Source organism: Cyclopterus lumpus, chromosome 22, assembly GCF_009769545.1.
Source record: "Cyclopterus lumpus isolate fCycLum1 chromosome 22, fCycLum1.pri, whole genome shotgun sequence".
Lineage (NCBI taxonomy): Eukaryota > Metazoa > Chordata > Actinopteri > Perciformes > Cyclopteridae > Cyclopterus > Cyclopterus lumpus.
Genome location: NC_046987.1, coordinates 13,562,392 through 13,590,369, shown reverse-complemented (window position 1 = coordinate 13,590,369; position 27,978 = coordinate 13,562,392). Strand labels below are relative to the sequence as shown.

Genomic DNA, 27,978 nt, shown 5'->3' with positions numbered 1-27,978 from the left:
TTGGCTGACAACAGGGGGACTCTTACCTGTACCTGTGAGAAGGAGGGGCGTTCGTCATCGTCCGAGTCCAAATCAGGATCAACTTTTCCTCCCTCGAGCAGCCCATTGAGGTAGAAGTCAGCCAGGGAGGCTTGAATCTGAACGAGCGACCGCAGCAGGACTTCGAGCATGGAGCCTATCACGTCGTGGAGCGAGGAGAGAGTCGGCGCGTGGCTGCAAGGTGAGGGACATTACGCGGATCGGTCGGCTTTTTTTTCACGCCTTGATCGCTTCACGGTGACTTTGGCTCGGACGGTATAGAGACAGAAATAGAGGCGTCACGCAAATCCTCTTGGAAGTGAAAGGTGGAATGAGGAAATGGCCTGTGCTGAGAGAGAGAGAGAGAGAGAGAGAGAGAGAGAGAGAGAGAGAGAGAGAGAGAGAGAGGCCACTAAAGTGTTGTTCCGATCAGTGTCAACAACTCAGGTGGTAGCTATAATCAGAAACAGTGGACATGGCTGTGTTTCTGTCTTCTTGATAGGACATGTTGCGTTCACTGGCACACTGATTCACGCCCAGACGTTTATTCAGAGTGTTTATTGGCTACTCAACTGTACACTGCGTGGATGCATGCTTATGCAGAGGGGAGATGTTTTACTATTATTAATAATATTAATTAATTTACATATCTAGTATACTACTAGATATGTAAATAGCCTGCAGAAAAGGTGCTGGAAAGTCATATGTACATTTACTCAATTTAAGTACAGTTTTGAGGTACTTGTATTTCAGTACTTGAATTCCATGCTACTTTATACTCTTACTAAAAATGTATACCTTTATTCAACATAACTTGTTTATGTGCAGATTACGATTTCGCTTGCAAAACCCCTCAGTGTATGAAATATACAGCATGGTTACAGATTAAATTGTCCAACAATATTATGAAATAGTTAACATTACAACACCACTTACATAGTAATACATAAATAATAATGATCCAATAATATAACTGGACATTTTGCATAATCAGTACTTTTATTTTTGAAATGACTACTTGAAATTAATGATGTTGCTTATTACTTATTACATGTAATAACACATTTAATTGTCTTAAGCCCTTTTTTGCTTTTATTTTGAAGTGGTCATTACATTCATATTATGATTTCATCAATGATATCATCATCACATAGTATATTCACAATTTAATAACAAAATCAATTCTATAAATAACTTGTGTTTAACAGACACATCTTTACTGCTTTCAGACCTATTTATACAAAATGTGGAGCTGAAGTTTTTTTGCATGCTGGTATTCTGCCTCTGTTAGTCCATGCATGTCTGTACCTGTACACATGTGACTTTATGACAATGAGTGGGTTGCCATTGATACTTGTGCACTGCATGTTAAAGCCCTGAGTGTATGTGATTGTGTGTCATGCTGCCAGGTCTGGATGCCCCCCTGCATCAGTACCCGGTCTCTGAGTGGCATTTGTCGGGTCTGGATCTGCTCCAGCTGACGTGTCAAGACCTGGAAAAGTTGGGAGTCCATAAGATCGGACACCAAGAGCTCATACTGGATGCTGTGGAGAAACTCTGCTCTCTGGTGAGGGACGAAGCGGAAACATGTGTGTTTGTGTACAGCATGCGTCCATAGCAGCGCGCTGTGTATCCAAGGCTGTTTGCTGGGTGTGTTGTTGTGCACTGGATATGTGCTGAGCACTCTTGTCTTCTCTGTGTTGTTGTGCATGTTCTGATGTTAGAGCACTGAGGTGTACTTTTTCCACCATCACACAGTTTTTAGACCCTGCTCTTGTTTGCACAGTGCACCCGGCAGTTGTTAGAAAACCTTTTGCAATTCCAGCCAGAATGCACAACTGCTTTTATTGCCATTAAAGTCCTGCTTCACAATCAGAGCCCCTAGCGGCATGCAGCAGCTTTGAGTTTATTGCTTCACTTTGCCCTCCACTTTCATATAACGATCCCCCATAGTTAAGCATTATCATAGTAAAATAGTTACTTTACTTTTCCAGTTCACATTAAAGGACTTGTCATGCAATCAAAGCAGAATACAAAGCCTGCATCTAATGAGTTACATGCAAATTTCAGGAAAGGTTTGTGGTCGGCTTAAAGAAAACACTTCCACTCCCCTTGGAATCTCTATCCCGTTTTTTCCGCTGCCTAATTAATTTTACTCCCTCTCCAATTTTAAGAGGTAGTTTTAGGACATCTAAATAGTCTCGTTGGTGTGTGTGGGGGTGTTGATGTGTTTCCAGAATGGCTTTTGTGTAATGGAGGGACTAATTGGGCTGGGCAGTATCAGGCAAAGTTCCAGCTTTGGAGCTGTAACAGGCTGCTTAAACTGCTTGTTGTCAAATTGTTTAAGTAACTTTTATAAAGATATAAATAATCCTGAACAGTTTAATCCAAAGTCTTTATGAATGAGTGTGGGAATGATTCCCTCTAGGAAAAGGGAAAAGTAAAATTGTTTAACATAAAATCATATTAGAACCTATACACACAGGTGTGTAGTTTAAATATTGAGTACAGTGTGTGTGTGTGTGTGTGTGTGTGTGTGTGTGTGTGTGTGTGTGCGCCTCTCTTCCTCTCTGTCTTGATGCTCCTACAGCGCTAACACTGCACTCATTCATAATAACAACCATCAAATGCTCACATGGAGCAGGCCAAACACATTCAAGTACACGGTTACATAATTAATAATTACAATGTCAGCGAGGCCATGAATTATGGATGGGCACTTGATGACGGAGGATTGTTCCGGCCGGTTGATGTGTAACAACAAAGTCTGACCGGTCCAAACCTCTTGAACATCAACAAGTGGGTCACGACAATAATTTGCTTCTTCTTCAGTGGTTGTCAAGAGTCACGTCTCCCACCACTGGGCAGAAACATGAGCGTCATCACAGTTCTGTTCATTTTATCCCTTGCTGCAGTTTGATATTATAGCTTTGGTTTGTATTGTATTATTATAGATAACTAGTCTATTCTCATCAAAATAGGGGGGGACAAAATATTAGACACTCACACAAAGCAACAATAGCCATTTGTTGGATATTGAGCTAAAAAGTCTACGTTATGAGGACATGATAGGGTATACATACTGTTGATAATGTGGTATATTTCCCTTTAATATATTTGGGTGTATGAGGCTGTTGTGGACAGTGTTGCAAAGTCAGTTGTTTTATCAGATATTGGCTGGATTGTGTTCGAGCTGTGATGTGACAGTAGAGAACAGGAAACAAGGAGAGAGAGAAGGGGATTGACGTGCGGTATCGGCCTCCAGCCACAATTAAAACGGGGGTGTTGCAATCACAATATATAAAAATGTGTCTTAAACAACACACCCCTGCATTCTGTTACGTGTCGCAAGAGGGGACGTAATGCATCACACGTCACAGATTATGTATTACCTTTAATCAGTAACGTGTGTGTGTGTGTGTGTGTGTGTGTGTGTGTGTGTGTGTGTGTGCTCTCCAGACGTATGGTATAGGTGGGGACAGCCTACGCGGCCTGACAGAGAAGTTGCGGGCCGTCTCCCAAACCCTCCAGATGGGCATCCAGGGCCGCTGGCGCCTCAACACCTATGATGGACGCAGCACCACCAAGCTGCCTGCTGCCATCCTGCAGATTGTAGTGGAGCTCATCACCTCTGCCAAAGGACTCTTCTCTTTGCTCAACAGGTTTGTAAAGAGGGAGTTATCTAACCGTTATGTATACAGTAGTCCACATTCTATTTTATTCAACAGTTATTTTTTTACTCACAAAATGTTCCCTGCTGTGTCTTATAAATATAGTTGTGGCTGTTGTTTTTATGTAAAACGGATGGCTGTGGGGTAAATCAATTAGAGGTGAAGCCTTTGTATATGAATGTTTTGACTGTTTACCTGTTGCCCCTTGTTAAGAAATCTGATACCTATTTCTTAAAATGTAACCCCCCCTGTTTGCTCTCTTTCATTTTCTCTTTGTGTGACTTTCTCAGATCCTTAATTTGACTTTGTTCCTTTTAATTACTAGTGTGAAATTAATCCACTGTATCTACCTAGTAAATCCTCCCAGTCTGAAACAGTAATCCCTGTTTTGTCAGGTATCAGTTGTCCCAGCTCAGTGGATACACCGATAGCAAGAACATATTCAACTACTGCAGAGAGCTTGGAGACATCGTCCACAAGGTTGGTCTCTTCATTCGTGGCTTTAAGTATCGAGATGCAGAAAACTCTTGTGTGACTTATAATCGCATATATACTGTTAGAATCTGTCCATCAAATGGCTGCTTTGCAGTGAAATTCTATATCTCTTTTATGCAAACTGAATGGCTGGTTTGGTGCATTTACTGCACATGTGTTCATGACAACGTGAGGTTGTTTTATCTTAAGCGGAACCACACACTAATAGTCATGTTTCTAGTGGTGTTGCCGTGCACACTACATTTCCAAAGAGGAACTACAACCTGTGTGTTGTATTTCTTCTTTAAAATAAACCCTCAAAAAGCAGCAAGAAAAACAGAAGCACAAATAGACTCCCACATTCTCAGCTTAGCCTGAGTAATGAATTCTTTATCTTGACATTCCTGGCATATTTGGAGGTGGCTATACCTTGAAGAAGCTTAGGTTGGAAGGATTGTCAAAGAGGAGGGCTGGATCTTGCTCGTGTTTACTCCTTCATGGCTGTGTTACATGTGTCAAAGAAATGGGAGGAGAAGGAATATTCATAACTGGATGTAAAGAGGGTGAAAAGTGTTTACTACGTAGTCGAAGAGACAGGCCTGGATATGTTGTAGTGCCGAGGGAGGAGAGGGAGGCAAGGAGGGAGGGGGGAGGGAAGGGAAGGGAAGGGCAGAACGGGAAGCAAAGGGGAAGGCGGAGAAAGAAGGAGGAGACTGAAAGGGGGATTGCACTGACTGCTAAATGACTTCTGACTCCTGGGGGAGTGCATGTCGCTGAATGAACAGTAGAGAGCAACAGGCAGAGAAGCTGAAAGGTGTGGTGACATTCAAGATAAATATCCTCACTGCAGCGAAGGAGATAAAAAGAAGAGCAAGCTATAGAGATAGCAACAGAATGGGAGGTAATTAGAGAGAGCTAAGGAGGCAGTCAGAGGTGTAGAGGAGTTGAGATTTTATATATAGACCTCTATAGCCAGCTTTGGACGTCTGCCCAGCACGACAGGTACAGTTCTCACCTCTTTGATTGGATAATTCCCCACCAAGTGAGGCTTCTTTTGCTGCTCTTACACTGCTTACAATGTCTCAAGCGGCAGCCTACATATATACACCATTATATCTTTAGCTTGTTTGTTATAAGTCAATGCTGACAATCTTATTTATTTTTTGGAACTCTCTGTTTTCTTGATGCGAGAGGTCAAATATTATTTTTAATCTATGCCAATCATGCATGGTTTAGCATGTGATACATGGGAGTTGTGGTCTCTGTGTTGGTGTACAGTAACAGTAACATTATTCGTATGGACAAGAGGGGAAGGAAGGAAGTATTGGTTTCAGAGATTTTTTGAGCTTGTTCACTCTGATAGGATGTTTTTGTGATTATGAATCAGATATGGGCCTGCTGGCTACTCTTTTAAGTTATTGTCAGCTTGGCACTTAGCGAGTGATTAGTAAGTCAAAACCCTCACTGCTTTGTTCGTTGGTCACTCACAGTGGTTGATCATCGTTTGGTCATGTCTGGCTATTGTTGCTCAATTCCTGTTTTTTTGGTGCGCACTTCTATAATGTGTGTGCAGGTGTTTTAAAGCTAATAATTACTGTTCATAAAGAAGTCGTTTTGTACCAAGAGCATTTTGGCCAGTGGTTTGGAAGATGCTGTGTTGTTATTCATGAATACATGTCAGGTGAGATAAAACCTTAGTTTTGGACAGCTGAGATGCCCTCACAGCTGTAACTAGACGAGAAAATGACATTATGCCAGTTCAACTGTCATCATTGAATTATAAACCATATAAGAAGTGGACAAAGTCACCCTGACGTCACCCTTCGATTTGTGGGCTTCTGTTTTGAAGCCTTGAGCTTGAAATATTAGTTTTTTTACCAAGACCACAAACTCATTACAATTTTTGCTGAGGTTATAAATCCAGTGAGAAGTAGGTTAATATTGTCATACTTACAATCTCTATACTATACTTAACAATCTGACTTATTCTTCCAACCAGTGGAGTCGCCCCTTGATGGCTATTAGAAAGAATGGAAGTTGAGGGCACTTTGGCTTCACTTTTCAGACCCGGGAGTTGTCGCAGGTTATCAGCCTGCAGGCACTGGCCTTGTAACCGTCGCTGTGAAAGAACATTTGTAGCATGTACGATACAACTGTATCAAATAGCATAAGCTTATGTGTGTGTCCCGACACCCGATGCCATCAGCAGTGTAAGCATTGCCCATTGCACACAGACGGACCAGCGTGAGGCGGACGTCATGCTCTCAGCCCCTGTGATGATTTTGACGTGCTGTCAGGAGGCGTCACCATGATGTTCTTTTCTGGGCAACATGCTTTTACAGAAGCTACACCACATCCTTCACAACAAAGAAAGGACTCTTATTTCCTGTGTGTCTGTGTCTGTTCTTGCACCCCGAGGGCGGTCAAGGGCAGCAGTCAGCTGGTGTTTTTGGGATTCCACAGTAGAGTTGTCAAGTCAGAGTTTCACAGTACACACACACTCAGTCTGCTTTGAGCCAGCCAACAGCGAAGCGCAAAAAAGGGCTCTCTGAAATGTTAACTTGGTTATGAGAGCAACAATTAATTTGGAAGAATTGCACAAAGGTACGTGAGTTTAACAGTGATTCTAAAATATAAGAAATGGAAAATCTTTATGTTGCAAAATCTAACTTTTGAAAACGACTTTGACATCATAACCATCACCTGAAACTATAACTACAAGCGATTTAATATTTAACTTATACTTGAATAACTCGGAGCTACTGAGACAAATCTTTGAAAAGAGAACATGCTGGTTAGGTAATGCTTTTTGACTGGAAAGATATCATCATCAAAAACAACATACGAAAAGCGGCTCAACTGTTGATGAAAAATAAATGATCAACCTCTCTCTACTACTGGAGGATTTACTTAAAGCTCAGGAGTAATAATATATATAAATAATAAGGGGCTTGAATCGATAGCAGAGAATACCAAAGAGTGAACTAAAAATGAACCCTATAAATTGAGAAAAAGGCCTCACCTATGTGCGCTGTCAGAGGTGAATGACGATGACTTATTATTTAGGGTGTTGATAAAAAAGAGAGCACAATACAACATCCGGCACTGAGAGATGTGGTGCAAAGCAAGGAGGACAACATGGACAGGGAAGTAAGATTTGGATGGAAAGATAAGGAGCAGGTGTAAAGAGATCTAGTTATGTCTCCCAGTCTTTTTATAGCAAGTCTGTGACCTGCTGGCAAATAGGAAATATCTACCAGTGCAAGTCAAAGTATGTAAACATACACGCAGAGACAGGCAGAAGATGACAGGCTCGACTCGGAAAGGCTTTTTATTTTATAACAAAGTTTAATAGTCTCTAATCAACAGGCTGTGTTATTGTATCTTTGTGTGACAGCTTGAGCCGTTTGGTACATGTGTGTCCACGCATGGCTGTGTGCATTCTTGTTGCTGTTAGTGTTACACCCACATAATAGCTTGTCTTTGTTTCCTAGACAACTATAGTGAGACAACAGCTTTTAGGCACAGCACGCTGCTGTGAAGTTAGCTCAAGGCCTTCACAACACAACACAAAACCCTTTTTTCTTATAGACTGAAGCAGATGCATGTTACTTTATGTGTTTACTCTGAATTTCTGTTATGATGAATAAATAAACGTGCAGCATTTTCTGCATGGTATTGTCTGCCATTTATTGATGGTCTGCATTACAGCTGTGGCTAATATGTAACTAGTGTAGCTACAATGAAGTGGAATAAAAGCTCAATTTGTTTTTTTGGTCTGTTGTATGATGTTTTGGGCTGTTGTTTGGGCACAGAGAGGCTCAAAAAGGCACATTTTTCTCCATGGTACTACAGGAGTTGATAGGTATACGTGGCATTATAAGCTTGTGCCTAAGCTGCATGGGGTTGAATGTGATGAGTGACCTTTGACCCCTTGTTTTGCTTTAATTGATGTACATACTTTGTGTATTGCGAAACCTGAGGGATTCCTTTAAAAACAGTAGCAGTTGTTTTCAAGTGAAATATTTTGGTAAACATCGTATTGAGAGAGAAATGAATGGTTGTCCAAACATGTCCGACCCACAGCTCCTCTTCTCACGAGTGCATCTTCTTTCCTCTCCTCTTGTGTCTCTGCCTCAGCAATGAACCACTGTGGCCTAAATCTACAGGCATCCTAGGCTTCATACGTGTCATATGCTTCATGTCCCATACAATGTTATTTATTTTCATACTTTTAGATGTTTTGGGGCACGTTTGTGAAATAGCTTCAATCAGGTCAGGAAGTGATTATGTTTGCAAGCATAATGTTTCAGGGCAGAAGTGTGCCCGTCGCCCACCGCACACACATTAATGTGTCATTTCCTGTTAAAAAGAAATGCAGAAGAGGTTTTACTGTAGCAGGGAAGCCTCCATTGATGTGGCCCTGAATCAAACAGAAAGCAGAGGTGTGAATGTTGTCATATCTTTACCTTATGTCTAAAAAGCAGTGGTGAGGTGCTGGAAAGAAAGAGGTGTTACTAATGAGGTAAAAGCAGAAATGCAGGTGTGTGGTCGGATTAAAAACTAATATTCCCACTACTTCCAATAAAGTATCACACTTACAACAGAATCTGGCCAAGTCATACGTTTCTGGCATGGGTTCAACCCATTGTAACAGTGAATCCTGTCTGCATCTGGCTCATCACTGCGGTCATTAATTTTTATTTCCCTAATTCGTAAACTATCAAAGGATGCCATGACATTTACTTCAGACGTTCATTGTCCTCTGACTTTTACATTAGTTAAATGTGTCCACAACTATGCCAACCACTAGTAGAAGATGGTGACTATTGCACATTATATCTGCTAAATATCTGCATGGTAGCATGCTGACGTCAGCATTTAGCTCATTACTGTGACTTAGTACAGCCTGAAATAGCTTTTAGCCGGACTTTAGGCACTTTCTTGTGATTGCCTTGAGTTTCTAGTGGTCGGCTATTATGTGGCACAAACTTCTCTTATTGGCTAAAAATAATTCTCACTCTGGGTTGTGCATAAGCAAGGATTTATTTTATACCCAATTCAATTATGGTTTCTTTAAAAAAGAAATTACGAAGAAAGATTACATGTAAACCTCTCTTTAAATGTCAATTTAGTTTTTACTCTAAACATAATTAAATTGAATGATGTTGCACCACATCTTCAAACTCCAATTTAAAATGTGATCCAGTATTAACTTAACTAAACTTAAGCTTGAGGAGTTTTAAAATGAATGCCTTTTTTAGATGGGTTGAGCAAAAATAATCAAGTATGTTTGTTATAGATTACTTACTCGGTCCTAACAGTACACAGATTCAAGATAGCAGGCATCTTATTGATTAAACTCTATTTAATGTTGGTTTAAACTTGGCTTTACTAAACGGAGATATTTATTTTTAATTGTGATCAAATGTATCCTTATTATAAGCCTAAATCTTTTTTCAGATGCGTTCGCCCAGGACGGTTTGCACTAATAATATGTTGTTTGTAATTAGCAGCTGACTGAAGAAGGTTATAGCTTTAGCTCCATTTTATTTTATAATGGTGTCCTTTAATGCTAACGTTCGGTTTTAAATATCCATTCAAATTGCATTCATTTATTTTTATGCTGTGAATAAAGCCCTAACTAACCATCTGGCTAATTAACTGACTAAGTTACTGTAGCGTCTAGCCAGCGTGCCATAGACAAAGACAACGGATCTGAGCAGCTCTAGGAGTTTCCTTTCCTGATTTGTTGTGGTGTAAATCAATATATCGCACGTCCTGCATCTCTCAACTGTCAACACTCAAACACAACAAACAAACAAACTGACCAGCAGCCATGACAGAAACTCACCCTGTTACACCCCTCCCTGCAGCCCTGTGTCACAGCCTTTAATTAGCCCAGAAACCAAGCCGGGCTCACTCGTTGATCCCTTGCTACATTTCACAGGGATTAGTCTCCCTTTACAATCCTTTATGTAACTCATCACATCATCAAGCCTTTCAAATCAGCTTCAGCAGAGATGGTATGTGGCATTAGTCTACTCAGTTTCTGTGCCGTATAAACATCCTCCTTTATTCAAAGCCTCCCCTCATTTCTACAACACAGTAATGCCTGCAGGAGCACCTTCCTCCCAACCACAGATTAAACCGTTAAATTCCACTGATTCTAGTTAACTGTGACAATGGCCACTGACTTCCTGTGGCATACACACACACACAAGCACACACACAGACACACACACACACACACACACACAGACACACACACATGCATGCCCTGCCCTGGGTTAAGTGGACATTACACTCCACAAAATTGATCGCCCACTTGCTGAATGCAGTTATTGAATATGTTCTGTTTTATGTTTGTTTGTTTGTTTTTCATTGATAATCGAGCACTGCTGTGATAAAAGCCAGTTAAATGTCATGAAATGTCTGGAATATAGCTGCACAATTGATCAAAATGTGATCATTTTACCATTTTATTATAAATATTGTTGTCCTGACATATACATCATATTCTACTGACTTAAGAAAACAGCTGTGTTGGGTACAGATTTCTAGTTAAAAAGTAGGATATGTTGTGAAATAATTAGCATTCCCTGTAATATTGCAATTGCCATGCCTGTCAAAACGATTACAATGATATATATATATATATATATATATATATATATATATATATATATATATATATATATATATATTAATCATTCAGCCTAGCCTGGAGTGGTGTCTCTTCTGCATGTAGATGCCTTTGGCCTTTCACTTCCCGACTCATGCTGTGAAGAGGAAATAGGACATGAGTTTTGAGTCAGATTGTCCCATTTCCACAAATCAATCAGAGCATTAAAAAGGCTGCTGTGGTGTCATGTTGGTACACAGTTAGTATGGAACTCATGTCAAATTGTTTCACTCATTCAACAGGATACCACTGTCTACGAAAAGGAAAAGGACATCATATCTGTAGTGAGTGTTTGTATATTTGATCCTACTTTACTAAAAATACATTTTAGTTTCCTTTTATTTTGTTAATAATTTAATGAGATACTCTTGAGAATGAATACGTGTTTGTTTCTGCTCTAGTGCCGTCTGTTGGTTTCAGTGTGTGATGAGATCCTGAGTTCCAGTCCTGAGGGGCTTCTTACCCACACTGCTCAGCTCGAGAGTGTGGACCTGGTGCCTGTGTCACCTGGTAATCACCTGGTAAGATACTTGCTCTTAATAACCCTTTGTCTATATTACATGTAGAACCAATGAAAAGTATTGTGCTGAGTAGATGAACATTATATTTACTATATTAAACGCAAACTCTTTTACTGTCCTATATATTTTCATAAATGTGGTCAGTGGGTGTTTAGTTGTCCAACCAAAGGCACTGACAATTATCCATTTGATAATGTATAAAAGGTACAAATAAATAATTAATAACTTCATTAACTGTTGGAAACTATTTTGATGATCAACGGATTGATTTTACAAGCAATAGTCAAACTGTTCTTGCGAGAAATTATTTGTTATTTAAGAAAGAAAAATGTACTGTGGGCCATTGGCTGCTGATGCAAACAAAATAAGAGTGGTATGAAGATGTTTTAGAAATTGTGATTTCAGCTCTGTTTATCTATTTTCATACTCTTTCTGCTTTTTCTTTACTTTACTGGTCACCCCTGGATGTTGTTTCTTTTGTTCATCTCATCCGTGCAGCATCTTGTTTTAAATGAACCCCTATAACTGTGTCTTTTTTTCTCTTACTCTCTCTATCCTTTTCAGTATTTGTTTTCTGCTTTCTTCACTTCCCGCAGTTCCCATCATCATTTAGTTCAACTCATCAAGGTTCTCCATGTACCAGTTCTATTGTAATTATTCTCTCAAAACAACTTTTTCTTCTTTTCTTTTACAGCCTTCAGTCGGTACATACGGTACAACAATTTTAGATATTTTCTTTGCCTGTTATCTCCTTTTCATTTATTTCTAAGTATACATTTGTCCAGTTTCCAACCCATAAGGGAAGACTCTCCCATGTTAGATGGTAATAGCAGTCCTGTCTTCATGTGCTCACTCACTCGCTCGATTGGCTCTAATCATCTCCAGTGTGTCTCAAAAGCAGATTTTAAATTTCCACTTCATCACCTCTGATGCTGTAGTCATCAGGCAAACATGTTGGTTGTGTCCATGGACACATATGCGTGTGTCTCTAGGCGGCTACTTATAGAGATTGATTGGAGCACATCAGCAATAAGTAGGCCTTTCCTCTAAATGATTGAACGTAACGGGAACTAAGGACAGAAAGAAAGAGAAGTGAGAGGACGGAAGAAAGATAATTCACTGAATGTAAAAAACATGATGTAAAATTTGCCTCATTCATGAAATACATCCAAAAGTGAAAGCTTGCGTTTTATGCTTTCATTTGACCTATACTTGTATTAATTCCAGTCAAATAGGAGAAGGTGGAGAAAAAGAGAAAATATGCAAAATAATTTTAAAGCATTTTAAGGTCCACATTTGAGGGTTTCAGCTTTTGAAATGCTGTGATACACAGTAATACGTCCCACTGGAGCCAGTAACGCTCAGGAAACCAGTTCATTTTATTTATTTATGAGGAAATGGTTTCTCAGTGGCTGCTTTTTTTTTTTTTTTAGCCCTTTATGTTTCTGTTTCCATGTGAGATTTATTGATTATATGATCTGAGCTTTCTGCAGTGTGACTAGTGCAGAAGTTATGACTCAAAATAATCAATCAATCAAGGCCGGCTGAGGGGTAATTACAGGCTGAACCATCAATACATCTGGAGGCAGACATCAATACCTCCACAGACTCCATCAGCGATGACAGTGACATGATAGAGCAATGTTTTTGTGTCCACTATGGTGAATCACTTTGGCTCTGTAATGTGTAAAATGGACATTTTGAATTGCAAAGTTGCTATAATGCAGGTTTATCATCCTGTATCTTTCTTATTTATCTAATGTATATTTCTGTTTCTCTTCCTCTTAGGGAATTGAAATAACATCCACTGGCTCCAGTAACCACTACGTGACTGGAACTGCTGTTGAGGTCAGGCTCTCTCATTTTTTTTCACTTTTAGCCCACACATCCACACGGGGTCAACCATGTGTGTGTTCTCGAATCCTTTGGAACTCCAGACCATAAGGTGAATGTTACCTGTGGTTTGTCTCTCAGAGCTTGGGTTTACATCCAAAAGAGTCTCACAGTGTTTCATTCTTGTTAAAATGTGTGCTGACCTGCTGGAGTGTAACAGGTCTCAAACTAGGACTCTGTGGCTCAGGTCTGTCACATATTTTCTTGAAGAAGCCTAAATCCCCTTTTTGTCTACCTTTTGTGTGATATATTATGTTTAGTTGTTATCTTACCTTTCTTTGCGCCACTGTTTTGAAGTTGAAACCAATATGAGGCCTTGTGCTGCAAATACTTTGCATTTATAATGTAACTTAAAATTACATATATACATATTAAAGGTAATATAGGTTGTTTAAAGGTAAACAAAGACACATCTTGCAGACACATCACGGCATGTTTTATATTTATGATTAACATGATTTTATTAGTTTTAATTGTAATTCGGACATACACTGAGAATTAGTACACTACTCTATCTGTTTAAAAAACATATGTGTCAGACTAATTATTTCTGAATGATTTGAGAGTAACTGATTGCTAAACTCAATAAAAAACCTCATTGAAGGAGCGGAGACATTTTCTGAGGAAGCTGGACATCAGTTGGATAAAGGGAGCTCATAAAATAAACTGTGGGGCAATGGAAAGATTAAGATGAGAAAGACAGAGATGTTTATTTTCCATGATGTCACAGCAACTGTAGTTAGTTAATCAGTACGGCTGACTGCTATGAAGAAACAGGACCACTGGCCGCTTGTGTGTGTGATCTTGGGACTGCCTCACACAGAGAAAGTACTGACATAATGATAAAATCAACCTGGGTACTATTATTTACTATGTACTATGTGTCCACATAGTCATTGGTCAATAACAGTTAATATCACTTTTGAGAGTCCTATAATATTATGGATGATACTGCAAGACAATATATGTTTAACCACTGTCAGATTGTACCATACCATGATAGTTATTCCTTTTAATACATCTGGTTGAATTAGATAATTGCGTTTAGTGGATTTTGGAAAGATTTTTCTCCCCCAGTGCTTCACTGCAGCCCACTGCTCCTTAATAACTAAGGTTATTTAAAAGTGTACACTTCTTTCTTCTTTCTTTTCTTCATTTTAGCCCTTGCCGATTTTATAAGTTTGCCTACTGACAAAGAAATGAACGGTCTGTAATTTTATTTGTAGGTTTATTTGCACAGTGAGAGACAGAATATACAAAACAAGCATCTTGGTGAGAAGAAGACAACCGCAATTATTGGGAAATGGTAGAAACACAAAATGATCATCAATCGCCCTCGGTCTGGGGCTCCACGCAGGATCTAGCCTCGTGGGGTATCGAGGATCATGAGAAAGGGGAGGGGTCAGCCCAGAACTACACAGGGGGAACTTGTTAATGATCTCAAGACAGCCGGGACCACAGTCACCAAGAAAATCATTGGTAACACACTAATGTAATGGATTAAAATCCTGCAGTGCACGCAAGGTCCCCCTGTTCAAGAAGGCACATGTACACCAGTCTGAAGTCTGCCAATGAACACCTGCAGGCTTGGGAGAAGGTGATGTGGTCAGATGAGACCAAACTCCAGCTCTTTGGCATCAACTTGACTCCCCGTGTTTGGAGGAAGAGGAATGCTGAGTATAACCCCAAGAACACCAGCCCCACCGTCAAGCATGGAGGTGGAAACATTATGCGTTGGGGGTGTTTCTCTGCTGAGGGGACAGGACGACTTCACCGCATCGAGGGGAGGATGGACGGGGGCCATCACCGTGAAATCTAGGGCCACAACCTGCTTCCCTCAACCAGGACACTGAAAATGGGCCGTGGATGAGTCTTCCATTACGACAATGACCCAATACATACGGCCAAGGCGACAACGTAGCGGCTCCAGAAGAAGCACGTTAAGGTCAGGGAGTGTTGGAGCCAGTGTCCGGACCGGAATCCCATAGAAAATCTGTGCAGGAAGCTGAAGCTTTGGGTTGCCAAGCGACAGCCTTGAAACCTTAAGGATTTGTGTAGAGGATCTGCGTAGAGAAGTGGACCACAATCCCTCCAAGCACTCATTGCAAATCACAGTGGCTAAGACCATACCTTATCCCTAAAAAGTAAAAGCAAACTACCAAAGGTTACACAGAAGATTATTCAGCTGGATTTGATTTATTATGAGTTTGTGTCTCCTCTTGCAGGCTTCATCAGATGCCTATTTGAAGATCTTGGCTGGTGATGAAGTGATTCAAGTCAACGACCAGATAGTGGTGAGTGTTACAATGCAAACAGCAGGTGTCCACAGGCCTGCATATACATATACATGTTGCACTGTGTGTGTGTGTGTGTGTGTGTGTGTGGTTATCTGGGTCTTAAGCTTTATCTGACTGAGACAAAACTCTGTACATTCCAACAAAGTGTTTCTGTGTCCGAAACGATAACCCTCAGAGTGGAATAACCACCTGTTTCTCTGCATCAGGTGGGCTGGAGCAAAGCCAACCTTGTGAAGAAGCTTCGGGAGAATCCCAACGGAGTGACTCTGGTCCTGAAGAAGATTCCTGGGTTAGTGGGACGCAGAAACCCAGTCCAGCTCTCCTCCACACAGGTCAGGGATCATTGCAGTCCTCCTCCACTCACCACATCACTCCTTCAACTCTATTTACCTTTCTGATTTACAAAGGAAACTGTGTTAGTTGGAGTACAGTATATTAATGGTCCTCAGAGGATGATGGTCATTCATTGTTCCCCTTGACCAACACTTTGGTCCATGATGAGGTGTCTTAAAAACTAAATGCTGGATTTCCATGAACATCGCTGTAGATATTCCTGGAAAAAACACACATCTCATGTGAAGATTGCCTGGTTCGTAAGAAGGTTTCTGCTAAATGCTCTCAAAGGTTTCCTCAGAAGAATGTGCAGTACTCATTTGCTCCATCCACTTTATCACATCTTGATAATGAATCAACGGTTTGAATCATTCCATCATCCATGTGTCACACTTGATATCTCCACCATCCCATTTCGACAGAAGATCAGGGAAATATGCAGATCATCACATGTATATATCAATGTGCACAATGGCTCAAGATGAGCCGCACAGAGACTTTAACATTTCTCAGGAATGACATTCTTCTTGTTCCTTCTAATTTGCCTCTGAAGCTTGTGGGCTTGAAAACTTGTGTGAAGCCATAAGAAGAAATCCCACGGCAACAGCATTATACACACACACACACAATTTAGATTTTCTCCCCTGTGGTTTCCGTTTAAGATAATTACACCCAGGGGTGAAACATCACGTCAGATTTTAGAAAACTGGATTGTTTACATAGTTCCTGTCAGGGGAACCTGAAGCGTCCCTTCCACAAGAATGCCCTATAGAACAGTCCCTCGGGATCCGCTTTACTGTAATAAACACTCACTCTCAGTAGTCACTATGGCGACTGCTGTTCTTTTTTGAACCACACACTGAATTACATACTGAGTCTGACACAAGCAAACACACATTTTGTGCGTTTCACCCCCCTTGTGACTACCATGTTAATCTCAGATCCTCGCTGCAGCCGCAGGGTGAGAAGATACACAAAAGGAGATTTGAATCAGCTCCTTATTGCCCTTTCTCGATGCACTGCTCTTAGCGAGAGTGTGTGTGTGTGTGTGCGTGTGTGTGTGCGTGCGTGCGTCTGTGTTGTTGCCACAGAGTGAGGGGATGGAGACCTGAGAAGAAAGCTGCTATTGCAATCCTCATCCCGCCTCCTCACCCTCCGCTAACTCCTATCTACACACACACAGTTTAGTGTGTACACTCATACTTGTATCACTGCTGATTTATTTTCAGAAGGAGGAAGAAGAGAGGTCGGAGGGAGAAGAGGACGAGGAAAATCCGAGGCACTCCATATTTGAGAGGGTAGCAGCGTCTGTCAGATCCCTGTCTTTTAGGTGAGAGCGCTCCCTCAATTAGCTATTTATTTGAATAATTCTGGGTGGATCAGGACATTGTGGGCAGTACTGTGTTTTAATAGGATTTTTACGATCCTCAACCCTCACGCAATATACGTATGTAAGTAATTATATCAGTACATGCCCTGGATGAAGGCAAGGTTCAATTCAATTCAATTCAGTTTATTTTGTATAGCCCAATATCACAAATTACAAATTTGCCTCAGAGGGCTTTACAATCTGTACACATACGACATCCCTGTCCCAGGACCTCACATCGAATCAGGAAAAACTCCCCAAAAATAACCTTTCACAGGGAAAAAAGGGGAAGAAACCTTCAGGAGAGCAACAGAGGAGGATCCCTCTCCATGGATGGACAGAAGCAATAGATGTCATGTGTACAGAATGAACAGCATTTACAAAGTTACATAAACACATTACATGAATATGACAATGTATGAATGGAACTCCAATCCATGAAACAGAAGGAGGTAGAGAGGAGGGGGGGGGGGGGGGGGGGGGGGCGGGGCATCAGCAGGGCCAAGGTGGGAGGCCGGCTCACAAGGCATCAGACACCTCCAGGTCCAATGGACCCTATGAGACGTGAAGTCACAACGACTCCGGGGAGGAAGCAGAGTTAATAAGGTGCAATGGAGAGATGTAAATGTATCCATAAGGAGAGAGAGAAGAGGAGAGAGGTGCTCAGTGTATCCTAAAACATCCCCCAGCAGCCTATAAGCCTATAGCAGCATATCAAGGGGCTCGACCAGGGCAAACCTGATTCAGCCCTAACTATAAGCACTATCAAACAGGAAAGTCTTAAGTCTATTCTTGAATGAGGTGACTGTGTCTGCCTCCCGGACTGAAAGTGGAAGCTGGTTCCATAAAAGAGGAGCTTGATAACTGAAGGCTCTTGCTCCCATCCTACTTTTTAGGACTCTAGGAACCACAAGTAGCCCCGCATTTAGTGAGCGCAGCTCTCTAGTGGGGCAATATGGTACTACAAGCTCCTTAAGATATGATGGTGCATCACCAATCAAGGCTTTGTAGGTGAGGAGAAGAATTTTAAATGTGATTCTTGATTTTACAGGGAGCCAGTGCAGAGCAGCTAATACAGGAGTAATGTGATCTCTTTTCTTAGTTTTTGTGAGTACACGAGCTGCAGCATTCTGGATCAACTGGAGGGGCTTAAGAGACTTATTAGGGCAGCCTGATAATAAGGAGTTGCAGTAATCTAGTCTGGAAGTAACAAACGCGTGAACCAGCTTTTCTGCATCTTTTTGAGACAAGATGTGCCTGATTTTTGAAATGTTACGTAGATGAAAAAATGCAATCCTTGAGATTTGCTTAACGTGGGAGTTAAAGGACAAGTCTCGGTCAAAGATAACGCCTAGATTCTTTACAGTGGTGTTGGATGCGAGGGAAATGCCATCTACAGAAACCACATCACCAGATAATTGATCTCTGAGGTGTTCAGGGCCCAGTAAAATAACTTCAGTTTTGTCTGAGTTTAACATCAGGAAGTTGCAGGTCATCCATGTTTTTATGTCTTTAAGACATTCTTGAATTTTAGCGAGCTGGTTGGTTTCCTCTGGTTTGATCGATAGATATAATTGAGTATCGTCTGCATAGCAATGAAAGTTTATGCAGTGTTTCCTGATAATATTGCCCAAAGGAAGCATATATAAGGTAAATAAAATTGGTCCAAGCACAGAACCTTGTGGAACTCCGTGATTAACGTTGGTGGTCATTGAGGCTTCATCGTTTACAAATACAAATTGAGATCGATCTGATAAATAGGATTTAAACCAACTTAGTGCGGTACCTGAAATGCCAATCGACTGATCCAGTCTCTGTAATAGGATGTCATGATCAATGGTGTCGAACGCAGCACTAAGGTCTAATAATACCAGTACGGAGATGAGTCCTTTATCTGATGCAATTAGGAGACACATTAACAATATCCAGCAGAGAGGTGCCAATTAAAGGCAACACGTCTTTAAGCAGCCTCGTTGGGATGGGGTCTAAGAGACAGGTAGACGGTTTAGAAGTAGAAACCATTGAGGACAATTGGTCTAGGTTAATGGGAGAAAAGCTATCCAAATATACACCAGGGCATACAGCCGTTTCCAAGGCCACTCCTCTTGATGACAGATCGGTAGTAGTTAAGGGCAAGAGAGCATCAATCTTGCCTCTAATAGTTAAAATCTTTTCATTGAAGAAGTTCATGAAGTCATTACTACTGAGGTCTATAGGAATACACGGCTCCACAGAGCTGTGACTCTCTGTCAGCCTGGCTACAGTGCTAAAGAGAACCCTGGGGTTGTTCTTATTTTTCTCTATTACTGATGAGTAATAGGCTGCTCTGGCATTACGGAGAGCCTTTTTATATGTTTTAAGACTATCTCGCCAAACTAAGCGTGATTCTTCCAGATTGGTGGAACGCCATATGCTTTCAAGCTTTCGTGAAGTTTGCTTTAGGTCGCGGGTCTGAGGGTTATACCAGGGAGCAAACCTCCTTTGCCTCACTGTCTTTTTCTTCAGTGGGGCTATCAAGTCTAGTGTCATTCTCAGTGAGCCTGTAGCACTATCGACAATATGATCAATCTGGGACGGACTAAAGTTAGCACAGGAGTCCTCCGTCACATTGAGACGTGGTATTGAATCAAATGCAGAAGGAATCGCTTCTATAAATTTAGCTACAGCACTGTCAGTTAGACATCTGGTGTAGAAACTTTTGACTAACGGTGTATACTCCGGGAGTATAAACTCAAAAGTTATGAGGTAATGGTCTGACAGAAGAGGGTTCTGTGGGAAGACCTCCAAATGCTCAATGTCAATGCCATATGTAAGAACAAGAGGAGGAAGCATGTATGGGAGTTGTTAGCTGTTTGCACTTTTACTTTTATTATTATTATTATTACTACAATCACTTTATGTTGGACAAGAGAGAAACGTACTTTCAGATCTTCTGTATGTTTGCACAAATGGAAGAAGTGACAATAAAGCTAACTTTGAACTTTGAACTTTGAGAAGGGACAGACCCGCCAGTTACTGTTCCGGCTTCCCCTGATATAAAATAATGTAGGTTTACATGACCAGAATATGCTACTTCAAAAGCTTTTGACAGTGTTTTTTCTGAAGCAAAGCATCTTGCCGTACCTAGATCTGTCAAATAAATTCAGTCTTGAATAGAAAGTGTTTTCATTTCCTCGACTCTGCATCTCAGAGCAGGTTGGACATAAGATTTGATCACTATACGAGCAAGGGTTGACTCAATAAAGCTGAACCTCCCACAAACCCTTCTGACCTCGTAAGTCTGCCAGGACCTCGTAGGTGTGCAATAACAGTCACACTGCAAATGCCATAAATTTCATTGGCAACAACACACGGCTGCCTGGAAATGAGAGAAGACGAAGAGATGAGCAAAAAGATGAATCCATGAGGGAGGTTTGGAGAGATGAAGAAAGACACAAACAAGGGGGAGTACAACAAGAAAAATGGGAGAAGGGAGGAAAAAGAGTGATGGAAAGGCAAAAGGAGACAGTGTGAGCTGATGGGGAGCAGGCGTACTCAGACAAATGGAGCTTAATGGTGCATTAAGGTTGTAAATATCTCTGTCACATCCTGATAAGGAAATACACTTTAGACTACTGGAAAACAGTCATATTTCACCTCTTTAAAAGCCAATACAGGTCATTTATACTGCCTCATCTCATACCAGACATTATTGCTTCTCAGAAGCACCTGAATGCACCACCATTGAGCCTCGATCGGTGTTGTGATGTGTTTCTATGTGTTTTCCATTGCAGGAGAGCCATTCAAGGCCCGGTTGTTCAACAGCAGCCTATGGGACAGGAGGAATCAGAGTTGTCCTCTGACAGGGAGGGCGAGGAGAGACTGACTCTCACTTCATATCACAGCCAACAGGGGGGGCTATCATCAACATCAGCCTTAGGTACGAAGGGGCCTTTGGCAAGAGAGCATCTGGTTTCAGTGGTTGAAGCAGGATTTATATATATAAATGCTAAATAACATAAAGAATACATTCACTACCTAAAGGTAATAATAAGAAAAGCCTTAATTAATTTTGCTGCAATTTCACCCTGAGATCTTACTGTGAGCAGTGTAGTTTGTTGTTTGTTTTGTTTGTTTTGCATTTCATGGTAACGTTAAAATGATTTCAAACTGTGGCATCCCAAAGATGAGATGACATCAAAACACAAAATGCTCCCTTAATGGAAAACCAGTCAGTGGAATGGATTTAGTGGCACCGTGCACACCAATGAGATGTGTTGCCTAGTTACAGCGATGTTGGTTGTTTAATAGAGTATTAAATGTCCATCATTGACTGCTGACACAAATTCAATGTGACTTATGATGTTTTAATTAGTAATACTGAGATTTCTCTGTCAACGAAAATGCTAGACCTTACGCTGCTGGTTGATGCATGGTGATCACATGTATATGTCTTGCTCAGGGGAGTTTGAGAGTTTGGAAAGTTCAAGGCTCTCCCCAAGACTCAGACAAGACCCGTCTCCGTCCCCCAGAAGTCCTTCTCCCTTTAGCTTTGGGTCATTGAGAAGTCCTTCACCTCAGGGAGTCGACCAGGAAACTGCCAGCATCAGTTCCTGCCCTGACATGGTGGGACAAACGGTGAGAGGGAAGAAAGACATGCAAATATTTTCTCTCATACATTTTAAACATTTTACACCCCACTGTTGATGTTGTTTGAACTACATTTGAATGAAGCACAGTTTAAAACTCCATCGGCTTATCTTTTCAGGGCAATAAGGACACGAAGAAGAGCTCTACAAAAGGTAAACATGTTTGCTGTAATGCTACATTGATATAAGCAACATATGTCAAATTCAATACCTGAACACGGTTGCACTGCATTTAAGACAAAAAGGGTTTGGGCCAAAGTGCACATTTTCTAAAGAGCAGAATAGGAAATAAACATGTTGAAATGTTTCTCGAAAATGTTTCCTTACCTATCTGTAGGACTTAAGATGGAAATAATTACAAATGCACATTATTATTATATGTTATTATATATTGATATTTTCTCAAATGTTTTGTCACATTTTCGGAAGAAAATAGAGGAATATTCAGAATTTGGAAAGGAATATGTGCTCTTCTTCTTCTTCCGATCCTTTCGTTCTCCCAGGAATGTCGACGGCTATGAGTCGGCGCCGCGTGTCCTGCCGCGAGCTGAGCCAACCCGACTGCGACAGCTGGCTGTGGAAGAAGAGAAAGGAGAGCAACGTCTTCCTCGCCCAGAAGTGGCAGCGCTTCTGGTTCGTCCTCAAGGGGCCCTGCCTCTATTGGTACACCAGCCAACAGGTGTGAATACAACTATGAGAGTAGTTAATCGCTCCAGAACCAAATAAATGAGTTCTTACCATTGAAACACACATCTTTAAAGGTGATTTTAATACTGGTGTTTTAGTGTTATAGTGTTTAGGGTTTAATTAATGGTATAGTTTTTTTGTTTTTTTTGCCAGTCTTATGTATAACTTTATTGAATTGTTTGTTTGTATATGTTTTTTTTTTTACAGGATGAGAAGGCAGAGGGTTTTGTCAATATGGCCAGCTACAACATAGAAAGTGCTGGAGAGCACAAGAGAAAATAGTAAGTATGAATTTAATGATGGATCATATCTCATATCACATTTCATCCAGGAGTATGTGAGGATCTAGTTTCTTTATATGATGTAACAGTGATGACGTCTTTTAGCTGGTTAGTTTGAAACAGAAATGTTATTGTTCCTGTGCACAGTGGATGATCTATCTTGGATTGCATAAACAACGTACTGTATACGATGTACGTGATGCAGGAGTCTCCGCCAAATAACACATCTTTTCAAAATGACTGCAAAAGAAAAATAGCTTGTTGTATCTGAATTTATTGCATCTTATCTCTTTAGACAAAAATGATGGCCAGCGAGAATTTCTTTTGCAAAACTTCATGTTTGTTTCTCTCTTTGTTCTCTCTCCCTCCAAGCGTGTTCAAAATGTGCCACCAGCGATTTCACAACTTCTTCTTTGCAGCTGACAATGTCAACGACATGAGCAAGTAAGTTGGATTGATAACAATATATGGACTTGTTCTGCCTGTATTTGTTAATATGTCTTCCTCATTTTGCAGAACATAAACAAACGAAGGGTTTAGCCTTCAGTGCTACATTTCTTAAACAAATGACCAGCTTAAAAATGCAGCTGTATGATGGTAGACTTGGTGCTTCAGCTACAAAATATAATGTTCATTAATTTTTTTGATAACAGTGATTGTGCTAGAGGTCTCATACTCTAACAGGTGCTGGTCTGCACTGCCCCCTAGTTGGCTGTTCAGGATCCTGTTGGTGTGCTGTGTAAAGCAATGGGGCACTTGTTGACATTTAAAGCTCAATCCTGAACATCATTGAGACATTCGTTGTATTTGCTTAGTCTGTGTTGATATAGCTTGTTACCTTTCTTCCTCCAGGTGGATTAACTGTCTGATCACAGCCATACAGAGACACAATAAGTTTAACACTGCCCCAGATAGTGAAGAAGGTAGGCAAACAGCCTCCTTACATTTGAACTTATATTTGTACTTCTGATCCCTCAAGGTCATGCACGTAAAATGTATTCAGTAGTTTCATTCATCTTAAATGTCTTGCAATACCTTTGGTTCATATGTAATCTATTTAATATGACTAAAAAATAAAACTAATGCTGGATGAGGGGTCCTGGTGCTGCAACTGAAATAACTTCCTCCTCCATTGTTCAACATCAGGCAACCTCAGTCATACTGTGGCCATCATTCATTCATGGTTATGATAACATATTATTTACCAGGCAGAGTTAATTGGCAACATTATAACTGTTGCTATGGTTACATGCAGTGCATATAATTGAGTCCAGCCAGCAAGTTAAAAAATGATCAGGAAAGTTATCTGCACACCAGATGTTTTTTTCATATACTGTGATATCATCAATGTAACACCTGTCTTCCCTCATAGAATGTTACAGTGAGACTGAATCAGAAAGCGAGACATCACCTTCAACCCGCAGAAGAAACAAGGTTTGAGGTTTACTCCTGCATAAACAACACAACACACACCATTTGGAGCTCGGTTCTGATCATTTCCTGTTTCATCGTGTGCCTCAGAAAGTGCAGTCCCACACTCTGCCTCGCCTCAAGGTAAAGACGAACGTGCCATTATCCAGTCTTGTGACAGGGGGCAGCAAAGGAACAGGTATGGACTGAGTATGGTCTCAGTTCTTGGCTGTTTTCTTATTTTCTTTCTCAATGATTCATTACTTTCATCTGTGAAGACTGTATCCCCCTGATAGTTTTAATAATATGTGAGTGGAACATTTATTTAAATCACGCCATGTTGTTTTCCTGACTTGACCCTGTGGATATTTAACCCAATCAACTGTTGACAAAACCCCACTGCTCTTTTTTTGTATTTAATTCCATCTTGTTTCATGTCTCTCCCTCCATATTTATTTGCTCTTCTCTTTCTGTGTCTTCCTCCCTATGAGAAGGAGGACCAGTGGATGAGATGGGCATGATGCTAAACAACATAAAGGAAGGAGGAGTCTCTCTGATTGGCAACGAGCAGCCGTTTACACACGACCACTTCAGGAAATCGTTCATTCGACGCAACAAGAACCCCATCATCAATGAAAAGGCACACACGCTCCGAGCCCTGCAAAGCACTCTGAAGGTGAGCAGGACGGTCCTCCAGCTCGTGGCTCAGGTTACACTTCCCCTGGGTGTTATATGACATACTGACAGGTCAAACACTCTGCTGACTTCAGCACTTCACAGACCAAGTTCATTTAGCATTGGCCAGTCAGGAATCACTGAGACTGTGTGACTTGTGATGTCTTTTCTTTTGACTGGAGGACATACGATTGAATTAATATCAAATAACTGACTAGTACAGGAAGTTTTCTTTTTCTCAGATGCTCAAAATCAGCAAGTTTCATATTTGACTATAGATGCATTCTCACTTAAACCCCTTTTTACGCTGCAGGCCAAAGAGGTGGAGCTGCTGCAGATCAACAAGCTCTTAGAGGACTCTGATCTGTCAGCTTCAAAGTATCGCCAGTGGAAGGAGCAGAACGAGGAACTAGTCCAGGAAATCGAGACACTGTCCGCACTCGAGGCCTCCAAAGGAGCGGACAGCGCGGCCCTGCAGGACACGCCCACGGAGGAGGTTGCCTTGGAAACTGTCGCAAAGGAAACTGTCGCAGAGGAAACCGCCAGCGCACAATCAGAAGGCGCATACAGACTGAGCCTGAGCGACGGGGAGCAGTTGGTGGACGCAGAGCCGTCTGATGTTCTCCTCGAGATCCCACAGGGTTCTCCGAGCACCAGTCCGCTGTTAGAACTTTCTCTTGGATCGCTGCAGGATTCAATAAACGAACAGCTGAGTGAAATGCTGGAGAGCGGAGAACCCGCTGAGAACTACTTCTACATTTAACGGCGGAACACTCACATCACTGTCAAATGGAAGACGTTCTTCATGCAACCAGGTGACAGAGGTGCAGATTGAGACCTAGATATGTTCACAACAACCAAATACGACTAGTTTACAACAGAGAAAAGAACAATATGCCAAGTGTAAATCTGCGTGCAGTATGGTATTCTAAGGCCGTCTGGTTCTTCTAATGATAGAAAGTAGAACTTCCCAAATAATTCAATGACAATTTGCAATATATGTCATGCCTCAGTTTTATTATAAATACTGTATGTATTTGTTTGTTGACGTTGCCTTAATAAAAGGTATACATTTGAAATATTTTGCACAGAAAAATTTGCTTCAGAAATACAGGCGTAGCCCCTTGTTGGTCAAGGTGGTTTTTAAGCGTTCTTTCCCTTGTGGAGGACACTTTATACTATATGAACATATGAACCATATAGTAAAGCTGTATGACAGTTGTGTGTGTTCCTTATTGCCCAATAGACCAGTGAAGACTCCTCAATGGCAGAGATGTCTATTCACTGTGATATTGATCAGCTTAATAAAAAGGCAGCGTGATGATCACTGACATGTGTTGTGAAGTCCCTGTTTAAGACTGAAAACCCCTATAAAGCAGATATCACATTATTTGTGTGCTTGTATTTTATTTTGCTTTTTTTGAGTGGTCATCTATATGTGCATATGACTACACAATGCATGCCTTTACATGTGTATGTCCATGCCTGTCTTTAGTGTATGAATTTGAGCATGTTAAGACTTTTCTGTGCATCTTGCTCTTTGTGCGTTTGGGGAATTTCATGGAATAGATATGATGTAGAGATTGTTTCTTTAAAGTCGACTTGCTCTTTTTGATCACCAGGTCTTGCTCGGTGCTTTCAGAACCGCCTGCCATGCAATCCAAAAAAGAACAGTTGGTTGAAAAATAAATATTATTACAAAGTATATGCTTGTTGCAATGTAAAGTCTCCCCATGTTGTTCTGTTGCAGCCTTATGCTACAATCATTTAAATTAATTGTCCCCTCTATAATCTACAATTAAATACCCCATAATGACAAAGCAAAAACAGGATTTTGGAAAGTTGTACAGATTTATTCAAACAAAAAGTAATACGTGTCACACTGACATAACTATTCAGATCCTTAACTAAGTACAGGAAGCGTCCTGGTTGTTCAAAACCTCTTCCCTGTAAGAGGAGGCCGCTCTTTACAAACTTTAATGCGGCTTAATTCTTTTTGTTGCCTTCTCCAGATCTGTGCTTCCACACAATCCTGTCTCTGAGCCGTTCCTTTTACTTCATGTCTTGGTCTTTGGTTTTTCCTCTGCATCTCTACGACCTTATATATATCGACAGGTGCGCCAATTGACAACAGGTGGACTCAAATCAAGGTGTAGAAACCTATTGAAGATGATCAAAAGAAACGAGAGGCACCCATATGCTAAAATATGGAGTGTCTTTTTTTATACATTCGCACATTTCTTTTCACAAAGATCCTGTTAACACCAAGTTATTACGGGGCGTTGAGTGTAGATTGGGAAATCAATTTAGATGATTTAGTATATAGTAACTATATAGTATAGTGTTACAGCACAGCGTGTATTTATTGATATGAGGAGACTCACAGAGGCAAACTATAAAATAAAAAAAGAAATTCAAAGACATACTTTGTCTATTGATGCACAAAGTACAAAGTCTAGTTTATTGTATCAATGAATGACTCCATTTTCAAAACTGCTTACATTTACTGTCCTTTGTTAAATGGTAAATTATTGACTCGGTTGGTTCCAAAATTCAATATATTGAACTTCTGGTAACAACTATGTTTCTCGGAAGGACGTTTGCTGCTGAAGAGAGAACTGCTCATCAGGGTTGTGATCTGTTCACATAATGGGTCTCTTCCTGCTAATGCACTGAAGTGACCTTGTCTGCTGGGCGTGGGCAAAGATGATCTCTGCTTCTCAGCTTTGTGTGGAGACAGGGTCTTTAACTGAAGCTTGTTTTCTATTGAAACACACCGTAATCTGATTTGAATCTCGATGGCATGTAAAACAATAGCACTAGGATGCAGCACACAGTGATACATTGCTGACATGTTTTATTTAATGCAGAATGCACCACCAAGTATGAACACGCTGTGATACGTTAACACCAACGAAAAATTCACAAAGCACAAAGAACACACTGTTGTACATCCTCCTCAAACACACTTCTTCTCCTCACTGTTCTGGTTATCACATCAGGAATATCATATTCATTAGATGAAGATTCACCCTG

At 40.8% G+C, this 27,978-nt stretch overlaps 2 protein-coding genes across 4 annotated transcripts in view; one reads left to right on the top strand and one right to left on the bottom strand.

The window, feature by feature from the left end:
• The window catches only part of rps6ka1 (ribosomal protein S6 kinase a, polypeptide 1), a 43,566-nt gene extending 43,381 nt beyond the window's left edge, over positions 1 to 185 (bottom strand). Inside the window, exon 1 of one of the 2 annotated variants that reach the window (XM_034562920.1) lies at positions 27 to 185. In XM_034562920.1, the coding sequence (XP_034418811.1) occupies positions 27 to 170 (144 nt within the window). In that variant the 5' untranslated portion in view covers positions 171 to 185. The remainder of the gene's footprint in view (positions 1 to 26) is intronic. The other variant, XM_034562921.1, reaches the window with a different exon arrangement.
• cnksr1 (connector enhancer of kinase suppressor of Ras 1) lies at positions 55 to 26,273 on the top strand. 2 transcript variants are annotated; one of them, XM_034562918.1, is made up of 21 exons: positions 55 to 220; positions 1,428 to 1,585; positions 3,478 to 3,680; positions 4,085 to 4,169; positions 11,091 to 11,132; positions 11,250 to 11,369; positions 13,158 to 13,217; positions 15,488 to 15,556; positions 15,766 to 15,891; positions 17,122 to 17,222; positions 21,035 to 21,180; positions 21,703 to 21,878; positions 22,009 to 22,042; positions 22,393 to 22,568; positions 22,784 to 22,857; positions 23,230 to 23,301; positions 23,710 to 23,780; positions 24,230 to 24,291; positions 24,379 to 24,466; positions 24,759 to 24,943; positions 25,256 to 26,273. In XM_034562918.1, the coding sequence occupies exons 1-21, from the start codon at positions 169 to 171 to the stop codon at positions 25,703 to 25,705; spliced, it is 2,550 nt and encodes an 849-aa protein (XP_034418809.1). In that variant the 5' UTR covers positions 55 to 168; the 3' UTR covers positions 25,706 to 26,273. The 2 variants fall into 2 exon arrangements, with proteins under 2 accessions (XP_034418809.1, XP_034418810.1); XM_034562919.1 differs by having other exon boundaries at positions 116 to 220; positions 24,762 to 24,943.
• Positions 26,274 to 27,978: the final 1,705 nt, after the last annotated feature.